This window comes from Gymnodraco acuticeps, unplaced genomic scaffold (assembly GCF_902827175.1).
Source record: "Gymnodraco acuticeps unplaced genomic scaffold, fGymAcu1.1, whole genome shotgun sequence".
NCBI lineage: Eukaryota > Metazoa > Chordata > Actinopteri > Perciformes > Bathydraconidae > Gymnodraco > Gymnodraco acuticeps.
The window spans coordinates 79,184-99,484 of NW_022991993.1; the positions used below are offsets into that span (position 1 = coordinate 79,184).

At 38.2% G+C, this 20,301-nt stretch overlaps 2 protein-coding genes across 2 annotated transcripts; both read right to left on the reverse strand.

The window, feature by feature from the left end:
- Positions 1 to 1,224: 1,224 nt before the first annotated feature.
- On the reverse strand, positions 1,225 to 5,959 carry vbp1 (von Hippel-Lindau binding protein 1). Its single transcript, XM_034201209.1, has 6 exons — positions 5,826 to 5,959; positions 4,661 to 4,785; positions 4,480 to 4,546; positions 3,534 to 3,632; positions 3,253 to 3,391; positions 1,225 to 1,934 (listed from the first exon to the last, which is right to left on the reverse strand). Exons 1-6 carry the CDS (start codon positions 5,904 to 5,906, stop codon positions 1,858 to 1,860), a joined length of 588 nt encoding a protein of 195 aa, XP_034057100.1. The 5' UTR covers positions 5,907 to 5,959; the 3' UTR covers positions 1,225 to 1,857.
- Positions 5,960 to 13,052: 7,093 nt separating this feature from the next.
- On the reverse strand, positions 13,053 to 19,619 carry LOC117536377 (E3 ubiquitin-protein ligase TRIM39-like). The gene is made up of 8 exons (XM_034201218.1): positions 19,539 to 19,619; positions 17,083 to 17,657; positions 16,388 to 16,483; positions 15,954 to 16,187; positions 15,687 to 15,834; positions 15,541 to 15,567; positions 14,723 to 14,898; positions 13,053 to 13,995 (listed from the first exon to the last, which is right to left on the reverse strand). Exons 2-8 carry the CDS (start codon positions 17,650 to 17,652, stop codon positions 13,624 to 13,626), a joined length of 1,623 nt encoding a protein of 540 aa, XP_034057109.1. The 5' UTR covers positions 17,653 to 17,657; positions 19,539 to 19,619; the 3' UTR covers positions 13,053 to 13,623.
- Positions 19,620 to 20,301: the final 682 nt, after the last annotated feature.

Genomic DNA, 20,301 nt, shown 5'->3' on the forward strand with positions numbered 1-20,301 from the left:
TTTTGACTCTGCAGACCGCTTAGATGCATAAAAACCTTCATCACACACAAGGGGACGGGTAATAACCGGAAAAGCATGACATGTCTCCTTTAACTCATTGGTGTTAAAGGATGATACATCAATTAAAATCAATACATAAACAGATATGATTGAAGATAGAATTGTAAAAAAAGTGTTATCTTGTCATGTCACTTTCACGAGAAGGTGGTGGTTCTCTTTTGATCATTAGGATGCAATTACAATTAGCTCCCTCAGTCTTTATCTTTAAACATACTTAGAACAAATGCTTGCTGTGCATTAGTTCTGCACATTACCACTGGGTGGAAGCACTGAGGCATACACTTTGACAACACCATCTGATATCCTAAAAAACTGTCAGAGAAGCAGGTTTCTGCACATTTGTGTTCTGTTAAAATGCTTTCAAATGTTTCCTCTACTAGAAGCTTATTTTGGATTCTCCATCTTAAGTAAGAATCTGCAAAAGGACAAGATGCATGAAAGGAAAATGGTTGATTTTTAGGGGAAGAAGGAAAAGTTATGGAGCTAGAGGAGGAAGCAAAGTACATTTGACTTAATGGAAGAGTACAACAAGCAAATATTTCATTGATATTTTTAGTTTCCATGAGTGAACGTAGATTTAAAATCAGATTTGCAACCCTGTTACTATAATTAAGAGTAATTACAGTAACGTTGTTGCATTTCCTGCAGCTCAATTTATTATCTTTAGTGTTTAAGTAAGCATTATCTACATTGGTGTTAAATATATTACTGTTTAAACCCAGAAGATTGCAACATTATAGTTAGATCAAGAAGTTAATAGACATTATTTAAATTCATTTCTACTAAAGGTCCACCATTGATCGCTGTTAAAAAAGGAACAAATAAAACATCTAATAACATAAGTACGATTGATTCCCGAGCTGGAGGAATACATTTTGTTATGGTTTCCTTCCCGTGTTTCTCAAATACATCAAAGAAAATGTGAAAATAAAGGGTTCATAAAGTGTCCTTAATTTCTTGTATGACCCTTAAATGAAGAATTTGCCAAAATGTCAAGACTTCTTATGAAACCTGAGGAATATACCGTACATATTTAATTGTACGTAAGTTGCTGTAAATAAATGTTGCACTTAAGTACTGATCATGCTTAAATACCACAGGGTTAAAAACCATGTTCTAACCCATCTGTTCAAATCAGAGGAATAAACACACCAGGTGAAGGAGTTTTCTCTTTGCCCAAATGTTCTTCTTTTACTTCATTCATCGTATAGTGAATACAGTGAGACAAATAAATACAGACAGAACAGCGGCTGAGGAGGAGGAGGAGGAAGAGATGGCGGAGTGAAAACTGAACCACTTTGTCATCATCCTATAAGTCTGAATCTACCGAGTATAATGGCAACTGGATGTGTTTCAATAATCAACTCGGGTACAAACAAGTGAGAAAAGGGACAACAACAATAAGCGCAGGTCGGTAAGGAGGGAAAAAGCAGGAGCAGGAAGACGATGCAAGAAAACCCTCATACATACATCTGCCAAAGATAGGAGTAACATACTTAAATCAATCAAAAGAATACAAAAAAATTGCCTTTGTTTTTGTTATTTTTTACTTGAAAAAAATACTTTAAAAAGTAACAAATCAACTGAAAACAGCAGTGGTGGAAGCTTGACGTAACGGAGGGCATATTTCAAATGAAGAGTGATTTAATCTCGATGAGTTAAATCAAACACAACTTTGATATTTGAAATATGCCCTCTGTCCACCGAGCTCTGGGGTGAACACACATGACTTGAAGGGGACTGGGTCTTTATGCGAGTAGAACATAGTTAGCAGACGGGATGTGGACGCTGTCGGTATTAAGACTTTTCTGCAGATTTGAGGAGGTTCTCTTTGCTCCTTCTCTTCACGTCCCAGTTGTAAACTCGTGCCATGTCTGAGGGAGCGGGAGTTGAGGAACGACAGCAGCAGGATGTGGCAGAATCATTCATAATAAAAAACAGTGTTTTACATTTTTATTTTAGAATGTATTGTAGGCAGGATTATGTAAACTGTAAGATCTACAAATACAAAGGCCAGGGTTCATACACTTTTTCACCAATGATTTTCAATGACTTCTCCAGGACCTTTACCTAATTTTCCATGACCAAAAATAATTACTCTTTCTCAGCGTTCCACTGAAAATGGTTTATTTTAACATGGAACAGGAAAATAAGGTCTGCATATGAAACATGTCGTGCCTATCTAAAACAAATCCAATAGTAGCTTACTAGCTACACGCTAACGCAACTCAAATCTCTCACCAGCAAAACACCTCGACAGTTAAATGCCATTTTACGTTTCATTACGATACAGCATTTATCATTATAGTATTACTATTTCGGCGATTGGATAAAATATAAATTATATTTGATGCAACTTTAGTGACATTTCCATGACATTTCCAAAACTTTGGGAAAAATATTGTTTTCCAAAACTTTTCCAGGGCCTGGAATTAGCTTTTTGAATTTCCATGACTTTTCCAGGTTTTTAATGACCGTAAGAATCCTGCAAGACTACATTTTTTTATTTAAGAGGGTTAGGGTTACATTTGGGCTGAAACACTTCATGAGATGCATTGATCAAAGATAATAAAACCACCAGAAATGTTTCAGAAAAAAACAACTGGTTCCAGGTCATTAAAATGTGACGATTGGCTGTTTTTATACATTTTAATATCGACATTGTTTGAGAAAATTGTGATGGTTATTCACTCTGGCATTCATTAATTGACTCTTGAAAATGGGCTGATATTTAAGACAAATTTAAAATCACCTTTAAAAAAGGTTCATTAAAACTGATATTTGTTCCCTTACCTCAAGTATCTAGCCGTGTAGTGTGTACATGTGGGTAACCTGACTCAATTGAGATTTGTTTTACCTAACCTTTAATATATGTTAAACCTTTATGGGGCTTAATGCTTCTGGAACATTTGTGTGTTTTTTTTTACCAAAATAGGAAGACAGTAACTGGGTCCCCCTTACCAGCTGATTGTATCCATCCATCATTGAAGTTTAGCCAGCAGATGTCACCGTTCTCTAAATCAAAAGCTCCTCAACAATGCACCATTTCAACACAAATGCACACCCACCTTCATGGAAATCAATATTAAAACATGAGTTTGTGTTGAAAAATACCTGTAAAAAAAACCACCTCCACAGAACTTAGAATCTGCGGTAAGCCCAACCTGAGTGGACTACATCGTGGAAGGATACTGACTTCGGTGGTGGTGAACTGGTCTCGCAGGAAGTCCAGATCGTCCTCGAGTGTCTCGCAGTTACGAGACGCCGTGGACAGGTTCTTCTCCAGCAGAGCCTGGGCTTCATCGATGTCGTACTCTAACATCACGTTAGCCTTCGGAGGGAAATGTCGGGGTGGGAAGGAGTGAAAGACGAAGAGAGGATTTCAGTTATGGCGTTCTTCGACTTCCCCTCTCCTTTGTCTCAGTAACACAGCTCTCATGCAGGGTCTCAGACCACACATAAGCGCTACTCACCCCTAACCATAGGCACACTTTATCGGTGGGCGGCACTGAAGCCTTGCAGTAAACATTGTCGGCCAACAGGAAGTGCGTGTCCATGGGAGTTTTGGTGTCCTGAGAACAAAACATTATAACAAACGGTCAGAAGGCTGCATTTATAAACACATTTTAATTATTTAGCTGAGCCTGTTTTTGAGAAATGTTTCATTCTAACACAGTGCTTCTCAAAGTGTGGTCCGCGGACCACTGGTGGTCCGTGAGCACCCCCTAGTGGTCCGTGAGTATATTGGTAACATTTCACATTTGAAATAAATACATTTATTTAAGTTTTTCGCACTCTCGCGGGAATATCTCCGCAATGGAACGAGCTTAAGTTTCACTTTCGATTGCATGATATAGCCCAGATAAGCACCTTCATCACACATGTGGCCACTTGTTTGTACAATTTTCAGGCGATTTATAAAAAACGATGTGTTTTTGGATATTTGTGGAGTTAGGTGGTCCGCGAGTGTTTTTTTATTGGTTAAGTGGTCCTTGGTATGAAAAAGTTTGAGAAACACTGTTCTAACACAATGCTCAGATTGATTTACGCTGACACTTGTATCTAATTGACAGCCTTGCAAATGTTTATAAAGAAATATACAAGATCTAAAAAAATACCATTTATATTTAGGTTGTTTTTGCAGCTTATAAATATTTTCTTTTGTTACATTTTAAAGAATGTGAAGCTGAAAAACTAAGAATTTTAAGATAAATATTGGGAAAATTTTGACATTTATCAATCTGGGTTTTTTGGGTCATATAATCCAAACACAGTTTTTAAATAGTAAAAAAAAGAAATACAATTAAATGAAATGCAAGGCAGATACAATATAAAAACATGATTAAATAATTAAAAAATAGCATCAGTTAGGATACTGAGTTTGCTATATTAATGTTAGTTTATAAAAGCAATACACACCTTTTTCTTCTGCATGTGTCGCAGGATTTCTAGCGTCTGTGAGATTTGTGGGATCTGGCTTTTCAACCTGCACATCAAGAAGTAAAACATTTCAGTAAGACGGTCTAGTTTTTTCAGTTATCAAACACTAGTTCCAACTTATTTTATGCGAGTAGGTGAAGTCTCTTTTTGTTGGTGTTACCTGAGTTTCTTCTGGGACAGGTTGAGCTCCATGTATTTGTATTTCTGGTGCTGCTCGTCCAGCTTCCTCAGCGCAGAGTCTGCCGTCTCGTTGCCAGGCTTTTTCATAAAGGAGTCCACATCCTCCTGTAGGACACATCAGAAGAGACGGGACATTAAAACCTAGCCGAGAAATCATCTAGCATAGATTTTAAGTTGGGTCACTTTGAGTTGCCTTAAAACATTTGTCAAAGAGCAGCAAAGGTAGAACGGACCAGGCTCTGTTGGGTACTTCCGATGATATAGCAAAACCATTTTAAAACGACCTCAAACGTTAACATATCATTATAATTTCTATACTGAAAATTGTGCACCTTGGTTAAACAATTCACCAATAAAAAAACTCTTATTTTATATGGGTAAATGTTAAGTCTATATATGAACACTTCAAACGTCATTGTGTCACCAGATCAGGAGGTACATGCTGTATACAGAAAGGGAATGATTAACTGAGGTACTTACAATACAGTACATACAATTTGAGTGAATGTTATTACTTGATACATTATTTTCATGCTTCTTTATACTTTTAGTCTACTACAATGGTGAAACATCTACAGATATAGTGCAATACATTAATGATGCTATCCTAATATCAATCCAAAAACGTCATATATATATATTAGGAAAACACTGACACATTCTACTGTCTCAGTAATTTCACATAATGTTGATAAGTTACTTCTTAATGCATGACGTTAATCTGTAGTGGAGAATTGAAAGTATACTTTTACTTCAGTAACTAATGTCAATGATCCTTCCACAGGATTGATATTTCCTGAAAAAGGGAAGAGGTTGGAGGCAGCTAATGCTAATTGAGTCAGACTGTCATTAGCAGAGCATGTTATTAGGCTAACATGTAGCTAACTACAGTTGTTTAAAAGCTTAGAGGAAAAGAGGTGCAGTAAAATGCAGAAGCAGCTCGCACACAGACTCTGGGATGATGTCCATAGATGGACGTGAGGAGCCGCCCTGCACACACTGCAGGGTTAGCATCAAGCTAACTAGCTCATAGCCAGCATGACGCGCCCACACACAAACCACAACAATAACACTTGTGTTTTCACCCTTCAGACGTGAATGTGGAGTTCTGACAACCTAAAGCAGTACATGCCAGTTTTACGCACCACAAAAATAGCTTCGGGGATCCCGAGATGCTTTTTCTTTGTAGCCTGAACGGCATTGCTGGTATCTATGGTCGCCGCCATGTTGGAGAGAGGCTACACCTTCCTCCTTCTTTACGTACAAGTCTATGCGTCATTGCGTCATTACGTCAAATGCGTAAAACAGCGTAAAGGCAGACCGCAGACTGCTACTATGGTGCTAAAAACCAGAACCAAATGTGGTCCTTCACGACCTATGCTATGTGTAGAATAAAGTGGTGTTTATTGGCAGAGATTTCATGTAATATGAAGTTGAACTATGCTCATTAGTGTATATATAATCACTTAAAACGAATGGCTCACCACTACTACTCAACTTACTATATTATCCATTCATAAAAGTTGCGAATGCTAACTAACTTGTCTTTCATGTCGTGCAAAGAAAAAGCAAGTTTGGTTTTATCTTCGGTGATTCGGAGGTTGATCTGCAGGTAATAATAACAAAGTATATCAACATTCAGGGCATCAAGTAATTACAACGGACTCCAATTCTAGTTAACGACTACAATTGCAGAGGTCCAATGAGATAGATTTTAGTTTAAATTACTATATATTCTCCCCTAAAAGCAGCCTGATCTTTGATTTTAACTATATTTAAATTATTCCAGCATCATGATTGATATATTAAAAAAACTCTAAGGCTTGAGCACCAGGATGCAAAGACAAATGGAAATGTACTGTCTCTGATCCGGATGCAAAGCAGATAGTAAGATTTAAATTTAAAATGTGTTCTCACTGCTTGGACAAATAAAACACATCTGTCTTCAAGCGTTTTGTAAAACTTTATTAATGTCATCACTGAAAACGGTCCTTACATTTGACACTCTTTCAGGGGAAAGGTTGGAGATGCAAACATTATACAATATGTTTGCATCTACTTTCTGGATATTGTACATCTGTTATATAAACTAGCATTACTTAAATATGAAGACACTAATTGAAAGTAGCATACATTTTACAATAATTCTGTTATTTTCTAATGTTTAAATATGTTTTTTTTCAGATATAACATCACCCTAAAAGCACATGTGTCAAACTCAAGGCCCGGGGGCCAAATCAGGCCCTTGGTGGATTTAATTTCGGCCCACAGGATAATTTTTAATTACTATTAGATCTGGCCCGCCGGTATATTGCACGCACACCTTCACTCCATCCTGAGGGTTTCCTCAGCTCAGAGCCCGAGCCCAAACATTGATGACCTTGCACCCAAGATGAGATGCCAAGTATCTGCTTGAGCTAGCATCACAGAGCAGCACACTGAGTTTACATGGATGCTTCCTTCTGCACTTTTCTTCTTGAGACAACAGGGCATGTTTGGTTTTCTCTTTGAGGGAAATAGTTTTTTTGAAGCTGTTGTTGGCCTGTGGGAAAATGTAATCATAAGAAATGACTCGGGGAAAAGCTGCAGATAGAGCCATAAGAAATGAATGCAACTGATTATTTAATGTTGTTTTTATACGTAATAATTTAAGCTTTGTTAGTTCCAGGTTTAATATGTGCAATAAGTTCATTTCAATAAGTTTTGCAATAAACATTGAACCAGTCCGGCCCTCGACTAGTACCCATTTTTTAATGTTGGCCCACTGTGTATTTGAGTTTGACCCCCCTGCCCTACAGGAATATGACCCAAAATCAAACTAAATGTGTGTTTTATGGAACACATTGTAAATCAGGTGTTTCAGTCTGCTCTTGTTTTGAGTTTTCTTCCATCTCTGGAAGCTTCTTCCAGCGCAGTTGAACATCTGTAGTGGCGCCCAGTTTAGTTTCCACCTAGGCATAAAAAGAAAGAGGTATAAAATGCTATATTGAACATATGATCATTGATTTAAAGGGGTTTTGTCAGGGAGGATTTGTGATTTTACGAACAATTGAATGACTCCGTACAAGTTGTCAGGTATTCGTCAAAGGTTAAAATGTGAACAGTCACCGTTTTCAAGATTGAATCCAACACAGCTTGATCCGTCATGTCCACAGAGTCGTCAGCCGTCAGCTTCACTTCAACCAAATACTTTTTCCTTGGCTCTTTAAAAAAGAAAAAAGGGACAATATATTTGCCTATTTAAAGGAATAGTAAAACATTTTCGGGAAGTATGCTCATCTTTACCAAGAGTAGGAGAGTCTATATATATCCTATCGGTTTTGTCTAAAAGTATTTATGCTGCTTTTTATATATGTATTGATGTACAGCACTTTGGTCTATAAATAAAGTTGGATTGGATATGTAAAATATGATATAATGGAAAAATAATGTCCCTATTCCCCTTTAAAAAATCTTAATTTTGTCATATACAATGCATCAGTAGCATTTCTCATCACTACACATATTGAGATGTACCATATCATCATGATATCTTCAAGTCTTCATTAAAAACTCACTTGTTCAACATGGCCTTTGACCCCTAACCCGTCACCGTGCCCCTGCTTCCACTCCTACTGCTTTTTCTATTTGTTTTACCTTATTATTTGCCCTTTTGTTTGTTTGTTCACTATGTAAAGCGGCCTTGGGTCCCTTGAAAGGCGCTATACACAAATGTAATCTATTATTATTATTATATCATACAGTAGGGTTTGATGGCAGAAACGTATTACCAGTGTAGCAGAAGAAGGGCAGTTTTTCAGCACAATCCTTGTCTACTATTCCCAGAGGTTTGCTGTTGACATCTAGTGCGGCACAATCAGCGACTCCCAAGAGTTCCTGAGGTCTCCAGGGTATGAAGGATGGTTCCCTCCCATCGGACCACGCCCAGGACTCTGCATTCAGCCCGATCCATGTCCAGAAGCTAATCGGTAAACCCTGCAGCGCCTCGTTGTCCAGCTGGTTTCTAACTCTGGCCAGGTCTGTGTGCCGCTCCCTGCAGTACGCCTGAGCCGACGCCCAGTCCATGAAGTTGTCATTTAAAACAATCCTCTCAGAGAGATCGGTTGTGGATTCTGCAAATAATAATAATAATAATAATAATAAAGCTTTATTTATATGGCACTTTTCATACAACACATGCAGCTCAAAGTGCTTTACAAAATGACAAATCACAAGTTCAAAACAAACTACAAGAAATTCCCCTCAGATTATTTGTTAAGAACTTTAAAAAGGTACATGCTGCAACATATAAAATGTTATAGACACAAGGAGGTAAAAGGTAGGATAATACAAATTCAATAAAATAAAATAAATAATGGTTTCTTTGGTTTATTTTAAGTGGGTTTTTTAATTTTTCAATGAAATTTAACTTTTTAAACCACTGTGTAATTGTGTTTGGACCAAAGAGCATACTTACCGTTGTAGCAGATGAATTGTCTACGAGTGTTGCATTTGGTAGCAAACCACTCTCCAGTGAATTTTATGACCCCACAATGTGTGGCTCCTTTAGGTTCATCACTCGCCCAGTTCCAGTAGGACGGTTCTCCCTCTTTGTGGTTGTCAGCGTCAGACACTGACCACTCCCAACTTCTCTGCAAACCTATGAAGACGTGTGAGAATTCAGAATCCACGAGACTACCTAGATCCATGAGGTCCTGCTCATCGTTGACGGCGGCCAAATCGGTGTGATATTCCCTGCAGTGCTGACGGGCCTCGAGCCACGTTTTGGACTTGTTGATGAAGTTGTACCGAGGACGATGAAGAGGGAACGCAACGTGGAACAAACCTGTGGACAGGGGTGGAAGAAGTTTTAGGATATTCCTTTAAAGGTCCCATGTCATGCTTTTCTGGTTATTACCCGTCCCCTTGTGTGTTATGTAGCTTGTTCTGCATGTAAACGGTCTGCAGAGTCACAAACCCTCAAAGTACACCCTGTAGCGAGTAAAACTCTAACACAGAAAATACCTGTCTATGCTGCCCCAGAACGCCTCGTTGGACATTTCTCTTTTTACATTGTTTACTTCTTGGGTATAGTGACGTATTTGGGTATAGTGACGTAACGTAACGGCTCCGCAGATTGGTCCAAATTGACCAATCCACGGAGCCGTTACGTTACGTCCGCGGAGCCGTTACGTTTGGACCAATCCGCGGACTTCCTCACACACACACACACACTCGGCGGGACGTTGCGAGGCTCGCTGCTGCGAGGAGTGGGACATTGTGAGCTGTCTCACTGTTGTGGGGTCGGCGAGACAGCGAGGCACCGCGGAACTCAGCCTGGGCACACACACAAACTCCAAGCCAGGGTGTGTGTGTGTGTGTGTGTGTGTGTGTGTGTGTGTGTGTGTGTGTGTGTGTGTGTGTGTGTGTGTGTGTGTGTGTGTGTGTTTAGCTGTGTCTCGCTGTTTGCAGACGGCCACTGGGCTCACAGGGAGGGGGGGGGCAGGAGCTCCAACAAGCCGTTTAGGACAGAGTGAATATACTATACAGAGATGCTGTATGAGAAACCAATGTGAGTTTGGAAAATTGCACAATATACATTTATTTTAGTAGACCTCAACAATGGAATTATGATCAGTATAAATGGGCATGACATGGGACCTTTAATAATATAATAATAATAATAATAAAGATAAGGAAATTGTTGTTCCGGAGTTACAAAAATATAATAAACACAGCAGCATAATAGTAAAACTGTACACTAACAGTGCAGTAAAAAGAGCCATTAAATATCTACAGGAAACATAGACGTCATATAATTATGTAAATATGTAATTATTACCAATATTTAGTAGAAAAAAACGTATTGGCAGATATGTAATTGCACGTTATCATAGTACATTATTAATAATAATAATATTGCACATAGCAGCATTATATAGCAGCGAGTGTTTTGGGTACCACTTTACATTAAGACTACCCTTATAAAGGGTTTATAATTAGGTTATGAATTAGGTTGTAAAAACTTTAATAATTAAGAACCATTTGTAAACCAGTTCTAACATAGTTAGAGCCATACATCAACACAGGCTCACTATTTGGCAAGATGACTAAGCCTTATATTCGCTACTGAGCGAGAATCAACTCGGTGAACAACAGATACCAAGGATGCTAGCTGATGAAGAAGACGAAGTAAGCTAAGTAGCCAATATAAGGCTTAGCAGTACAGATAAATGTGGGCTCACTATTTGGCAAGCAACCGGTCACAGTTGCCCTGTTTATCTCATGTCTTATAAAAGCTTATTAATGATTTATTAAGTGTTCACAACCTAATTAATACATTAATTACAAACTATTCGTAAGGTATGATCCGCAAGCGCATTTTTGGTCGACAAATACAAAATGGATTCACAAATGCCTGATCGAAAGTTGTAAATGTTAAAGAGATATTCACAGATCTTTTTTTTATTTGTGAAAATATTTAGCGTATTTGCAGATCCATTTTACACTTGCAAATTTATTTGTGAGTTTGCAAATCTTTTAAATGCATTTGTGGATGGTGTTTTGCATTTACAAATCACATATTTACACACCAATTATTTTTATGTTCACACAAATAATTATGAGACATATCTATGCCCATAGTCAGGGTAGTCTTATTGTAAAGTGGTACCGTGTTTTGTAATGATGGTAATGGTATTTATATTGCACATAGTGGTGGTGTGGAAGTTCTCAGTTCCCTTTACTGAAGGGTGAAGAGTTATAGCTTGATGGCCAGTACAATTAAGCAATAGCTCACGACAGGCCGTGGTATATCACAGCTAAGGTGTGGTTCGGCCCGACGCAAAACGACCGGACTTCTCTCTGCAGATGTGAGCGTCCTTAACAACGGTCAATAAGTCCTTGCTGCACATTATCCCTACATGTTTCCATCTTAAGTTTTGTTAGTTAGTTAGTTTCGTAACGGACGTAATGTAACAGTTGTAACGGTTGTAGCTTTTCTCAGATGCTGACTTGTTGTGAAAAGTAACTACAATTCTACCCTCATTATATCACGGCTAAGAACCAATCAGATTGCTTGATTTGACTTGTCCGTTTTATAACAATGTATAAACAATGTTTCCCTGCCAATGCTTTTTTTAAGAACATGTATGTCCTAGAAAAGTAGAAAAATATAAGTTCCAGTTATATTTTTACTTTGGACTTTTCTTATTTTTTGAGAGATATTGGAATCAATTGTTTAGCCTTCAACAAGTATTTAATTGAAGCAATGTTAGAAGTAAAGAGGGCAAGACTACCTTCAGAGAAACTGCAATTCATGGTCGCAAACCAATATGTTGGAAACTCCTGGTTGAATCTTTAACAGATTATTGTATTTTATAAACTCATCATGTGTTTTTTTATTTGAAATCTTAGTTTTAAAAGTATCTTGAGTCAAAGTACAAGTACCCAATAAATGAACTTGAATATATATATATATAGATATTCCCTTAATAAGTACAACAATGTATAGACAATGTTTCCCTGCCAATGTCTTTTTAAGAACATGTATGGCCTAGAAAAGTAGAAAAAGTAGAAAAAAGTTCTGCTTGATACATTTTATTTTTACTTTGGACTTCTCTTATTTTTCTAGAGATATTGGATTATTTAGCTTTTGAGGCTTAAGCAGGTGTTTAATTGAATCAATGTTAGAAGTAAAGAGGGCAAGACTACCTTCAGAGAATTCATGGTCGCAAACCAAATGTTGGAAACTCCTGGTTTAATCTTTAACAGATTATTGTATTTTATAAACTCATCATGTGTTCTTTTATTTGAAATCTTAGTTTTTAAGGTATCGTTATCTGTTAAGTCAAAGTACAAGTACGCAATAAATCTATAATGCAGAATGGAAAAGTATGGTAAAGGTCGATAAAAGACTATCTCTAGGCCGTTAATAATCATGCGTTACAGCAAGATGTTCTTCACTACCTCACCTGAGAAGAGCAAAATGCCAAACATTCTTCTATCCATGGTTTTCAATTTCTAAAGGAAAATAAAACACACAAAGAAAATTCAAGACTGATTATCTTCAAAACAAATGAATGGATGATTAACTATGACATCATATAATTGTGATGATAAAACGTACCTGTGATGAAGAAATCAGACGGTCTTTACAAGAGAGAAAGCTGTGAGAGCTGCACAGACACTGACTTAGTAAAAGAGTACTGCGCTCTTTATTTGTATGTAATAAATGCGTGTTACTTAATCCTCCTTGCAAGAGGCGTATGTCCTCTAGCAATGCAAAGCACATGGAAACAGGGTCGCTCTGTCGGGACGGATGCAAAGGTTTTGCAAAACATAAAAGGTTTCTGGGACACGATTTAAATTAGTTTTTTTATTTCAAAAACGAATCACCAGGTGAGACACACAAAACAAACAAGACACAAACGAATATGCTAGCCAAACATGCTAGCTGTAGCATTATTATCATTACATTTGTTATCTTAAATTGTAATCAGCATCCCCAATAGTCTTTGTAATGTCAATGAATGTAATGTAAAGAATTCACTCAAAAGGCTGCAGTGAAACAACAATGCTATGCTAAGCCTGTAGAGTCCACAACCTTTATTATATGTTTATATTCAAGCACAAGTTTGATGATTAGTTTAGGTTTGGCATTTGGCAACATGGCGCACAATTGTCCTGGATTGGAATATTATTTTTCCTTCATTTGAGATCTATCTTCTCTCCAACTAGGACATAGTTTGTCTATAGTTCGGTAGCAACAGTTAAACATTTCTCATTAGGCCTTAAAGGTTCAAATGTCCTTGTATTGAGGTTGTGGTTCATAACGATCTTAATTGAAACTGTTGGTGTACGTACAGTAGAAACCCAGATACCAATACAACTAGACCAAATGTTGAATTCTTAATCCGTTCAGTTGGTTTCTTGAAGCACCAGAAAGCAGTCAAAGCCTCAATATTAAGTCTCATGATTTACCGCTTTGATAACCAATGGCACTGTATTCTTCCCATCATCAAAAACACCCGGGCTGAAGAAGGGGAAGACCCTCTCGGAGAACATACACCCGGTGAAGGTGTAGATGTGAGACCCGGCCTCCACGTTGAAGAACGACACGGTTCCCTCTTCGTAATCCGTGAACACTCCCACCGTCTGAGGCTTCCTCTTCAGGGAGAGAAGCACCGAGGGGGAGTCCAAAGCTCGGTACTCTTCTCTGTTCCTCAGACGCACCGTCCAATAGCCGTTCTCCGGTTTGGAAGTGATCATCCCCTTCCTGTTGATCGACTCTTTGACCACGCCAAGGTCCCAGAAGGTCTTTGGCCCAACTGCAACCTGATGGTCAAAGCAAGACTGTTGAACACCTGAACTTTTGAAAGAACATCCATAACATTCATCTGTCTGCAACTTGTATATAACAATATTCCAATTACTTGAATATAGACTCTCCTTGCACTATTTCTATTGACATATCTACACTGTAGTACAAATGACAATAACAGCCTTGAATCTAGTAATACAAAATGCTTTAATAAGTGCCCTAAACAGACCACGTGTATAATGTTGGAAAGGTCGCTGGTTAGATTCTTCGTTCCCTTCTCTCGAGTTTTATCCAAACTTGTATCTCATGTGATTAATGGAGGGAATGAAAGAAGGAACTATTGGAGGAGCCTGTGACCTAAGATTGTCCTTGACATATCTACACTGTAGCTATGTACACATGACAATAAAAGCCTTGAATCCTTGAATCACATTCGATGGACAATCTTGCACTAATGTACATTCTCAAAATATTGAAGTGACTGTTATTTATATTGATTGTTGTGTTTTTATTTAGGTCTTAATATGTAAAATGTGTCTTTGACTGTGTATGTACACATATTTGCACACATGTTTTTTTTAAATGTTATATACATTTGTATAAATAAACGGAATTTCAATCTCTCTGTCTGTACACACAAACTGGAAGATTGACAATAAAGTTGACTTTGACTTTGAATCCTTGAGAGAAGATTCTGAAGGTTCATTCAACAATTGATCCATCAACCAAAAGGTTCCTGACCTCGAAGTAGAACCTCCCGGACAGGTAGCCTCTCTTGCTCACAACGCAGATAACGGGGTCGAAACGTTTGTGGTTGTCGGGGACGATGTGCAGAAGCTCGCCCCGACCCGCCTGCTTCCCGTCAGCTGACAGGACGATGTTTGGATGGGCGGTTTCTGGGTCTAAAACCACATCAACTAAGGAGATAAGACGGAGAAACGTTTAATTAATAGAAAGGGAACTGCAAAAAACATCACTTCTGCATCCACTTCCTGCTACTGATTAAGTCTTTTTCTGTAGAGTGCAGTTACTCTAACACGGACTGATCAAACTTTTTACAACAATAGTACAGATTTTAATCATAAATAATCGGAGAATTTCTGACTTCACTCCCATAATGCTATTTCTCTTAAGTTGAATATAGAGTTCTAAACCAAATATTATGCATGTTATGGTGGCAAATATACCTTTGAGCAGCCAATCAAGAACTGACCTTCGCATTGGGGGGAAATAACCAATAGGATAGTACCATTGCCACTGCGATCACTTCTACACTACGAGTCATTTACCACTTTTCTCCATGCTTGTATACGTTCAGACGTTTAAGGCAATTAAAGTATCTTTGAAATTATTCAGCTGCCATAATGGTTAGTTTGTAGAAAAATGGGACTGTTTCAGTGATTGCTTTCAGCCCTTATCTCGGTTTCCTCAGGTTTCTGTGACACAACCACAAGTGGGCAGCAAAGTCCTGCCATATTACTTTACCTACTGTATAGCAATCCAATATGTGCATTTCACCTAAACATGGCAATCAAACATCGATTAAAGTGAGGTCCTACCTGCATATCTGTGCATCTTCTTCATCTCTGCCAAGAAGATAATGAGACATTTTAGATATGGAATTGAAACAAAACTTTAGAGAGGCTAAATGAAGACATAAGAAGGATGATGTTTAGTTTCAGTGAGGACATTTTCTACACTTTACCTTCTTTCTTCAGACTATTCAGTTCTTTACTCAGAGTGTTGTCCAGTTTAGACATGGCTCCCCTCACCGTACCCAAACAGAGTTCGGGGTGAATGCCGATCTCCATCCACGCTTTGGTGGGAGGAGAGGACATAAGAGAGGGTGACCTCTATATGAGGGAAACACAGTGAAGAAATGTATACGTTATCATGGTGAAAAAGGTGTTTATGAAGCCTAAACTGGAACCTAAAGATCCAGTAATAACCGTTTATTTGGGAGGATGTTAACCTGTAAGATGTGCAGATGGTCCTCAGAGTCCCTCAGCTCCTCCAGCTCAGTGTTTCTCCTCTGCAGTTCAGAGACTTCCTGTTTCAGATCACCAACGAGCTCCTCTGCTCTCCTCTCGGCTGCTTTCTGCTTCTCTGAGATCTCGGTGTTGACTTCAGTATGTCTCTCGTGGACGCAGCGAATCAGAGAGGTGAAGAGACGGTCGCTCTCCTTCAGCTCCTTTTCTGCGCTCGTCTGGACCGGCATAAGAAATGTAAACCTTAATATGTTACATTTGAAAAAAAGTGTTATTGTGCAATGACAAAGCCTCTCTGCTGGTAAAGACAAGTTGTACCTGCTTCCTTGAGTTTGTTTAAGTGAAATCAATGGCAGATATGAGTTATTTTATTCTAACAAATACAAATATGTAGGCATTTAACTTGATTAGGACTCACGTTGCTGAGCTTCAGACAGTTTTTGATCTCCTCCACTTTCCTCATGTGCTCCTGGATCATCTGTTGAAAATCTGCTTCTGTATTCTTTATTTTTACCTGTTTTTCGGAAGAACAGAAATTGAAACTTTCAGTCGACAGAAAGTACGTTTTTCACCAGCAGAACTAGCAAATGAGACCATTGGACAAACATGTAAAACAGAAATAGGTAAATATGAATCATTTAATTTCCTATCACCAAGGATAAAGGTCCTGACTGACTGTTTGAACACGTTTCAGTACCACAGTTAGATGCCTTTAAAAATATTTGTAGGGTCACCATTCCCCCAAAACAGGTGTAATGCTAGAGCCAATGCTGAAAGGCCTCAAAGCGTCACTCTCCTTTATCTCCATCAGGGGGATGAAGTCCAATTGTATAAAAGTCTATGAGCAACTGACTCTACTTCTCACTTGATTTATTACCACAGTAAAGATTTTCCTAATGACTTTATAGTCTTAATAGCTTGTTCTAACAGTTCTTCTAAACAGTCAATTTTTAGAGAAGTAAGAGTCCTAGTCACAGTTTAGAGTAAAATAGACAATACAGTCACCTCTGCTTATGGTCAGGATAACCTTTGCCTGTATTGTCATGGTTTGCGTCTTTGCATTGACTTTCTATAACTTGATCAATAACACATAGTCTACGTTGAACAGTTTACCTTCCTCTCCGCACTCTCGTCCTCTATCGTGACGGCCTGGTGACCTTTGTGCTCGGTCTCGGTGCAGAACTGGCACACACACTTCTGTTCGTCCCTGCAGAACATCTCCAGCAGCCTCTCGTGTTTCTTGCACATCCTCTCCTGCAGGTTCTTCACCGGATCGATCAGCTTGTGGATCTTCAAGGTGGCGACTCTCTGATGAGGCTCCAGGTGGGTTTCACAGTACGACGTCAGACACACCAGGCAGGATTTCAGCGCCTTCACCTGCATGGAGGTGGCCGCGCAGACATCACACAACACCTCACCTGGTTTGGCTGCACACAGCGGGGCAGCAGACTTACACACTATGAGGTTTCTCAATGTGTCCGCCAGCTCTTTGAAGGCTGTGTTGATGCTTGTTTCAGGACGGGAGATGAAGGTTTTGTTACAGGTGGGACACTGGCAGACATCACTGCTGTCCCAAACATTCTCGATGCAGGTTTGGCAGAAGTTGTGTCCGCAGGGAGTGGTGATGGGGTCGGTGAACACCTGCTGACAGATGGTACACTGGAACTGCTTTTCTGGTAACATGTCACCTGAGGACAGAGATGGCAAAAGTACACACATCCTTTACTCAAGTAGAAGTACAGATACTCGTGTTCAAAGACACTAAGTAGAAGTACTGACTAAACTTCTTTACTCAAGTAAAAGTAAAGAAGTATGGGCTTCGAGTAAAAAGTACCCATAACTAGCAGCTGTTTTAAAGAGTACCTGACCTCCCTTATATTAATAGAACAATAATGTCATTGTTAGCTAATGAATGTTTCCATGCTGAACAACGGCAACATGACAACGTTTCCATTGGTCCCTCTTCTTTAGAGAAGACCAGGAAATGATGGATACACGGATCGTGTTCAAATCAATAGGCACGCAATGACTCTAAAGAATAATGATCACGCACCAAACACACATTCAGACTAAAGGAACCAGCTGTTTGGAAAATGAGAGAAGTAGAAAGTACAGGTATTTGAGTTCAACATGTAAGAAGTAGAAAGTACAGGTATTTGTGTTCAACATGTAAGAAGTAGAAAGTACAGGTATTTGTGTTCAACATGTAAGAAGTAGAAAGTACAGGTATTTGTGTTCAACATGTAAGAAGTAGAAAGTACAGGTATTTGTGTTCAACATGTAAGAAGTAGAAAGTACAGGTATTTGAGTTAAAAATGTAAGAAGTAAAAGTAAAAAGTCGTCAGAAAAATATAGTGGAGTAAAGTACTGATACCAGACAAATGTACTTAGGTACAGTAACAAAGTATTTGTACTATATTGTGAATAGGAAGTTAGGTGCACAGGAACAGATAGAGAGGAAGTACATGCAACGATTGCAGAACAAACACAAAAGTATAGGCTACTGTGTATAATTAACAAGTCGTTTATCTTGAATCTAAATAGGCCTATTCCCTTAGTGCACACATATTTAAAACAAAGTAAGGCTTTATTTACACAGACCTGAGTCATCAAACCTAAAAAGCAGCGCCTCCTCTCATCCTTCAATCCCACAATAATCAGGAAATAGGAAATGAATTAACTATTGGTTCAAAACTGTCATTGTGGATCATTTAAACATTTTGAAGGCAACCACGACAAAGCACACACCTTACATAACAACCAATTTCCATGGTGAACATATATAGTGGCATATTTGTCAGTTTTCAGACTATAAAAGTGCTGGTCCCCCTCTAAACCATTCATCTCTTACCTAAGTAACTTTTATTCACCTGCCAAGTATTTTTAGTTATTTTTTTTCTTTTTTCGAGCGTGTAAAACCAAAGAAAATACAAATGAAGCAAAAGGTGATACAGACATGATACAGTACAATACAAATGAATGCAATAACAAAACGAAATATTTAATTAATAATTGAATAATCTGTAGTATCATTGTCTGATATCAATAAACAACAAAGCTTTAGCTAAGTACACGTCCGAAAAGGGGTCGGAAGAAGTTTACACTTATTTAATCTGAACCCTTCTCCCTTTTTTCTTTTTACATCTTAATATATGTTAACATACAATATAAATGTATACTTATAATCTTGAATAATTTATATAATCATTCATATAATATATACAGGCAAGTTAGGAGAATGGTCTATATATATATATATATATATATATACATATGTACATACACAAATTCATCCAAACACAAATTCATAAATTGAATACAAAACAAGAATATAAACAGTTATGGTTTAGTACCTTGTGAGAATTGTGTCTTTATACCTCTTTTTGAATAGTTTGATGTTTGGACATCCCTTTAGCTCCTCACTCAAATTGTTCCAGATCTTCACCCCACAAACACAAACACAAACACTTCTCTTTGTTGTGTGCACCCTAACATTAGTGAATATAAATGAACCACTAAGTATTTTTAACAACCAAACAGATCTAGTATTTCATATCTCTCATACTTACAGCTGCTTTTCTCCCGTGAAGATGGTCAGTCTCACTCTTGTCCTCTGTGACGGAGCAGGTGACACTCCTGCTTCACGAATGAGTATGAATACAGCTGGAAAATCTAACGTCAACACAGTTATTCATCAGCCCCAACCCTCCCTCTGCCGAGCAAAACACTGGTTTCTCTCTCAGTTCACTACCTAATCTTTAAATAGCAGCATTTATGGCACAACCTTCCATTAGTTAGTGCATTTTACAACGCTCCCATGTTGTGGAAGACATCAGTGTGTGTATATACGATCATGGAAATACAGTAATAGCAGCTCTCACACAGGGAAGTTGTGTGTTTGCCTCATGGGTGTGGTGTTTGAGTCCAATGGTTAACATTTTCCACGTTATGACACACCTGAAACACAGTTTACACCACAGCCTGAACTGAGGAATGCTGTAAGTCGGCCGGTTACTCGTAAAATTCTCCCTTATTTACGCCTGAATCAACACCAAGAAGAAAAGCAGATTAGGTTACAGTTAAGGCCTCTAAACACAACATTACATGTAAAAAACAAAGCAGGAGTGTTACTATAAGGAAACACTTGGAAACAGTTGCTCATTGACAGATTAGAGATCATGTGACAGGTGTGTGATGGGACCTTTAAAAAGTCCATAACGTTCAAACAAGATCTGCTTTAAGTGACATAAGTAGGAGATAGAAATACACAATAAGCTACAAAATGTGCTTAATTAAGTCATGCATTACCTTTGTTGATGTTTATTATGTTGT

Bases quoted from the DNA above. Each gene is read 5' to 3' on its own strand.
- LOC117536377 (XM_034201218.1), bottom strand. From the start codon at position 17,652: ATGTTACCAGAAAAGCAGTTCCAGTGTACCATCTGTCAGCAGGTGTTC. The intron at 16,484-17,082 runs GTAAACTGTTCA...TCCGAAAAACAG, and splicing joins ACGAGAGTGCGGAGAGGAAG to GTAAAAATAAAGAATACAGA. The intron at 16,188-16,387 runs GTGAGTCCTAAT...ATGCCGGTCCAG, and splicing joins ACTGTCTGAAGCTCAGCAAC to ACGAGCGCAGAAAAGGAGCT.
- vbp1 (XM_034201209.1), bottom strand. From the start codon at position 5,906: ATGGCGGCGACCATAGATACCAGCAATGCCGTTCAGGCTACAAAGAAA. The intron at 4,786-5,825 runs GTGCGTAAAACT...TGTGTCCTACAG, and splicing joins TCCCCGAAGCTATTTTTGTG to GAGGATGTGGACTCCTTTAT. The intron at 3,633-4,479 runs GTGTGTATTGCT...TTTTGTTCTCAG, and splicing joins GACACATGCAGAAGAAAAAG to GACACCAAAACTCCCATGGA.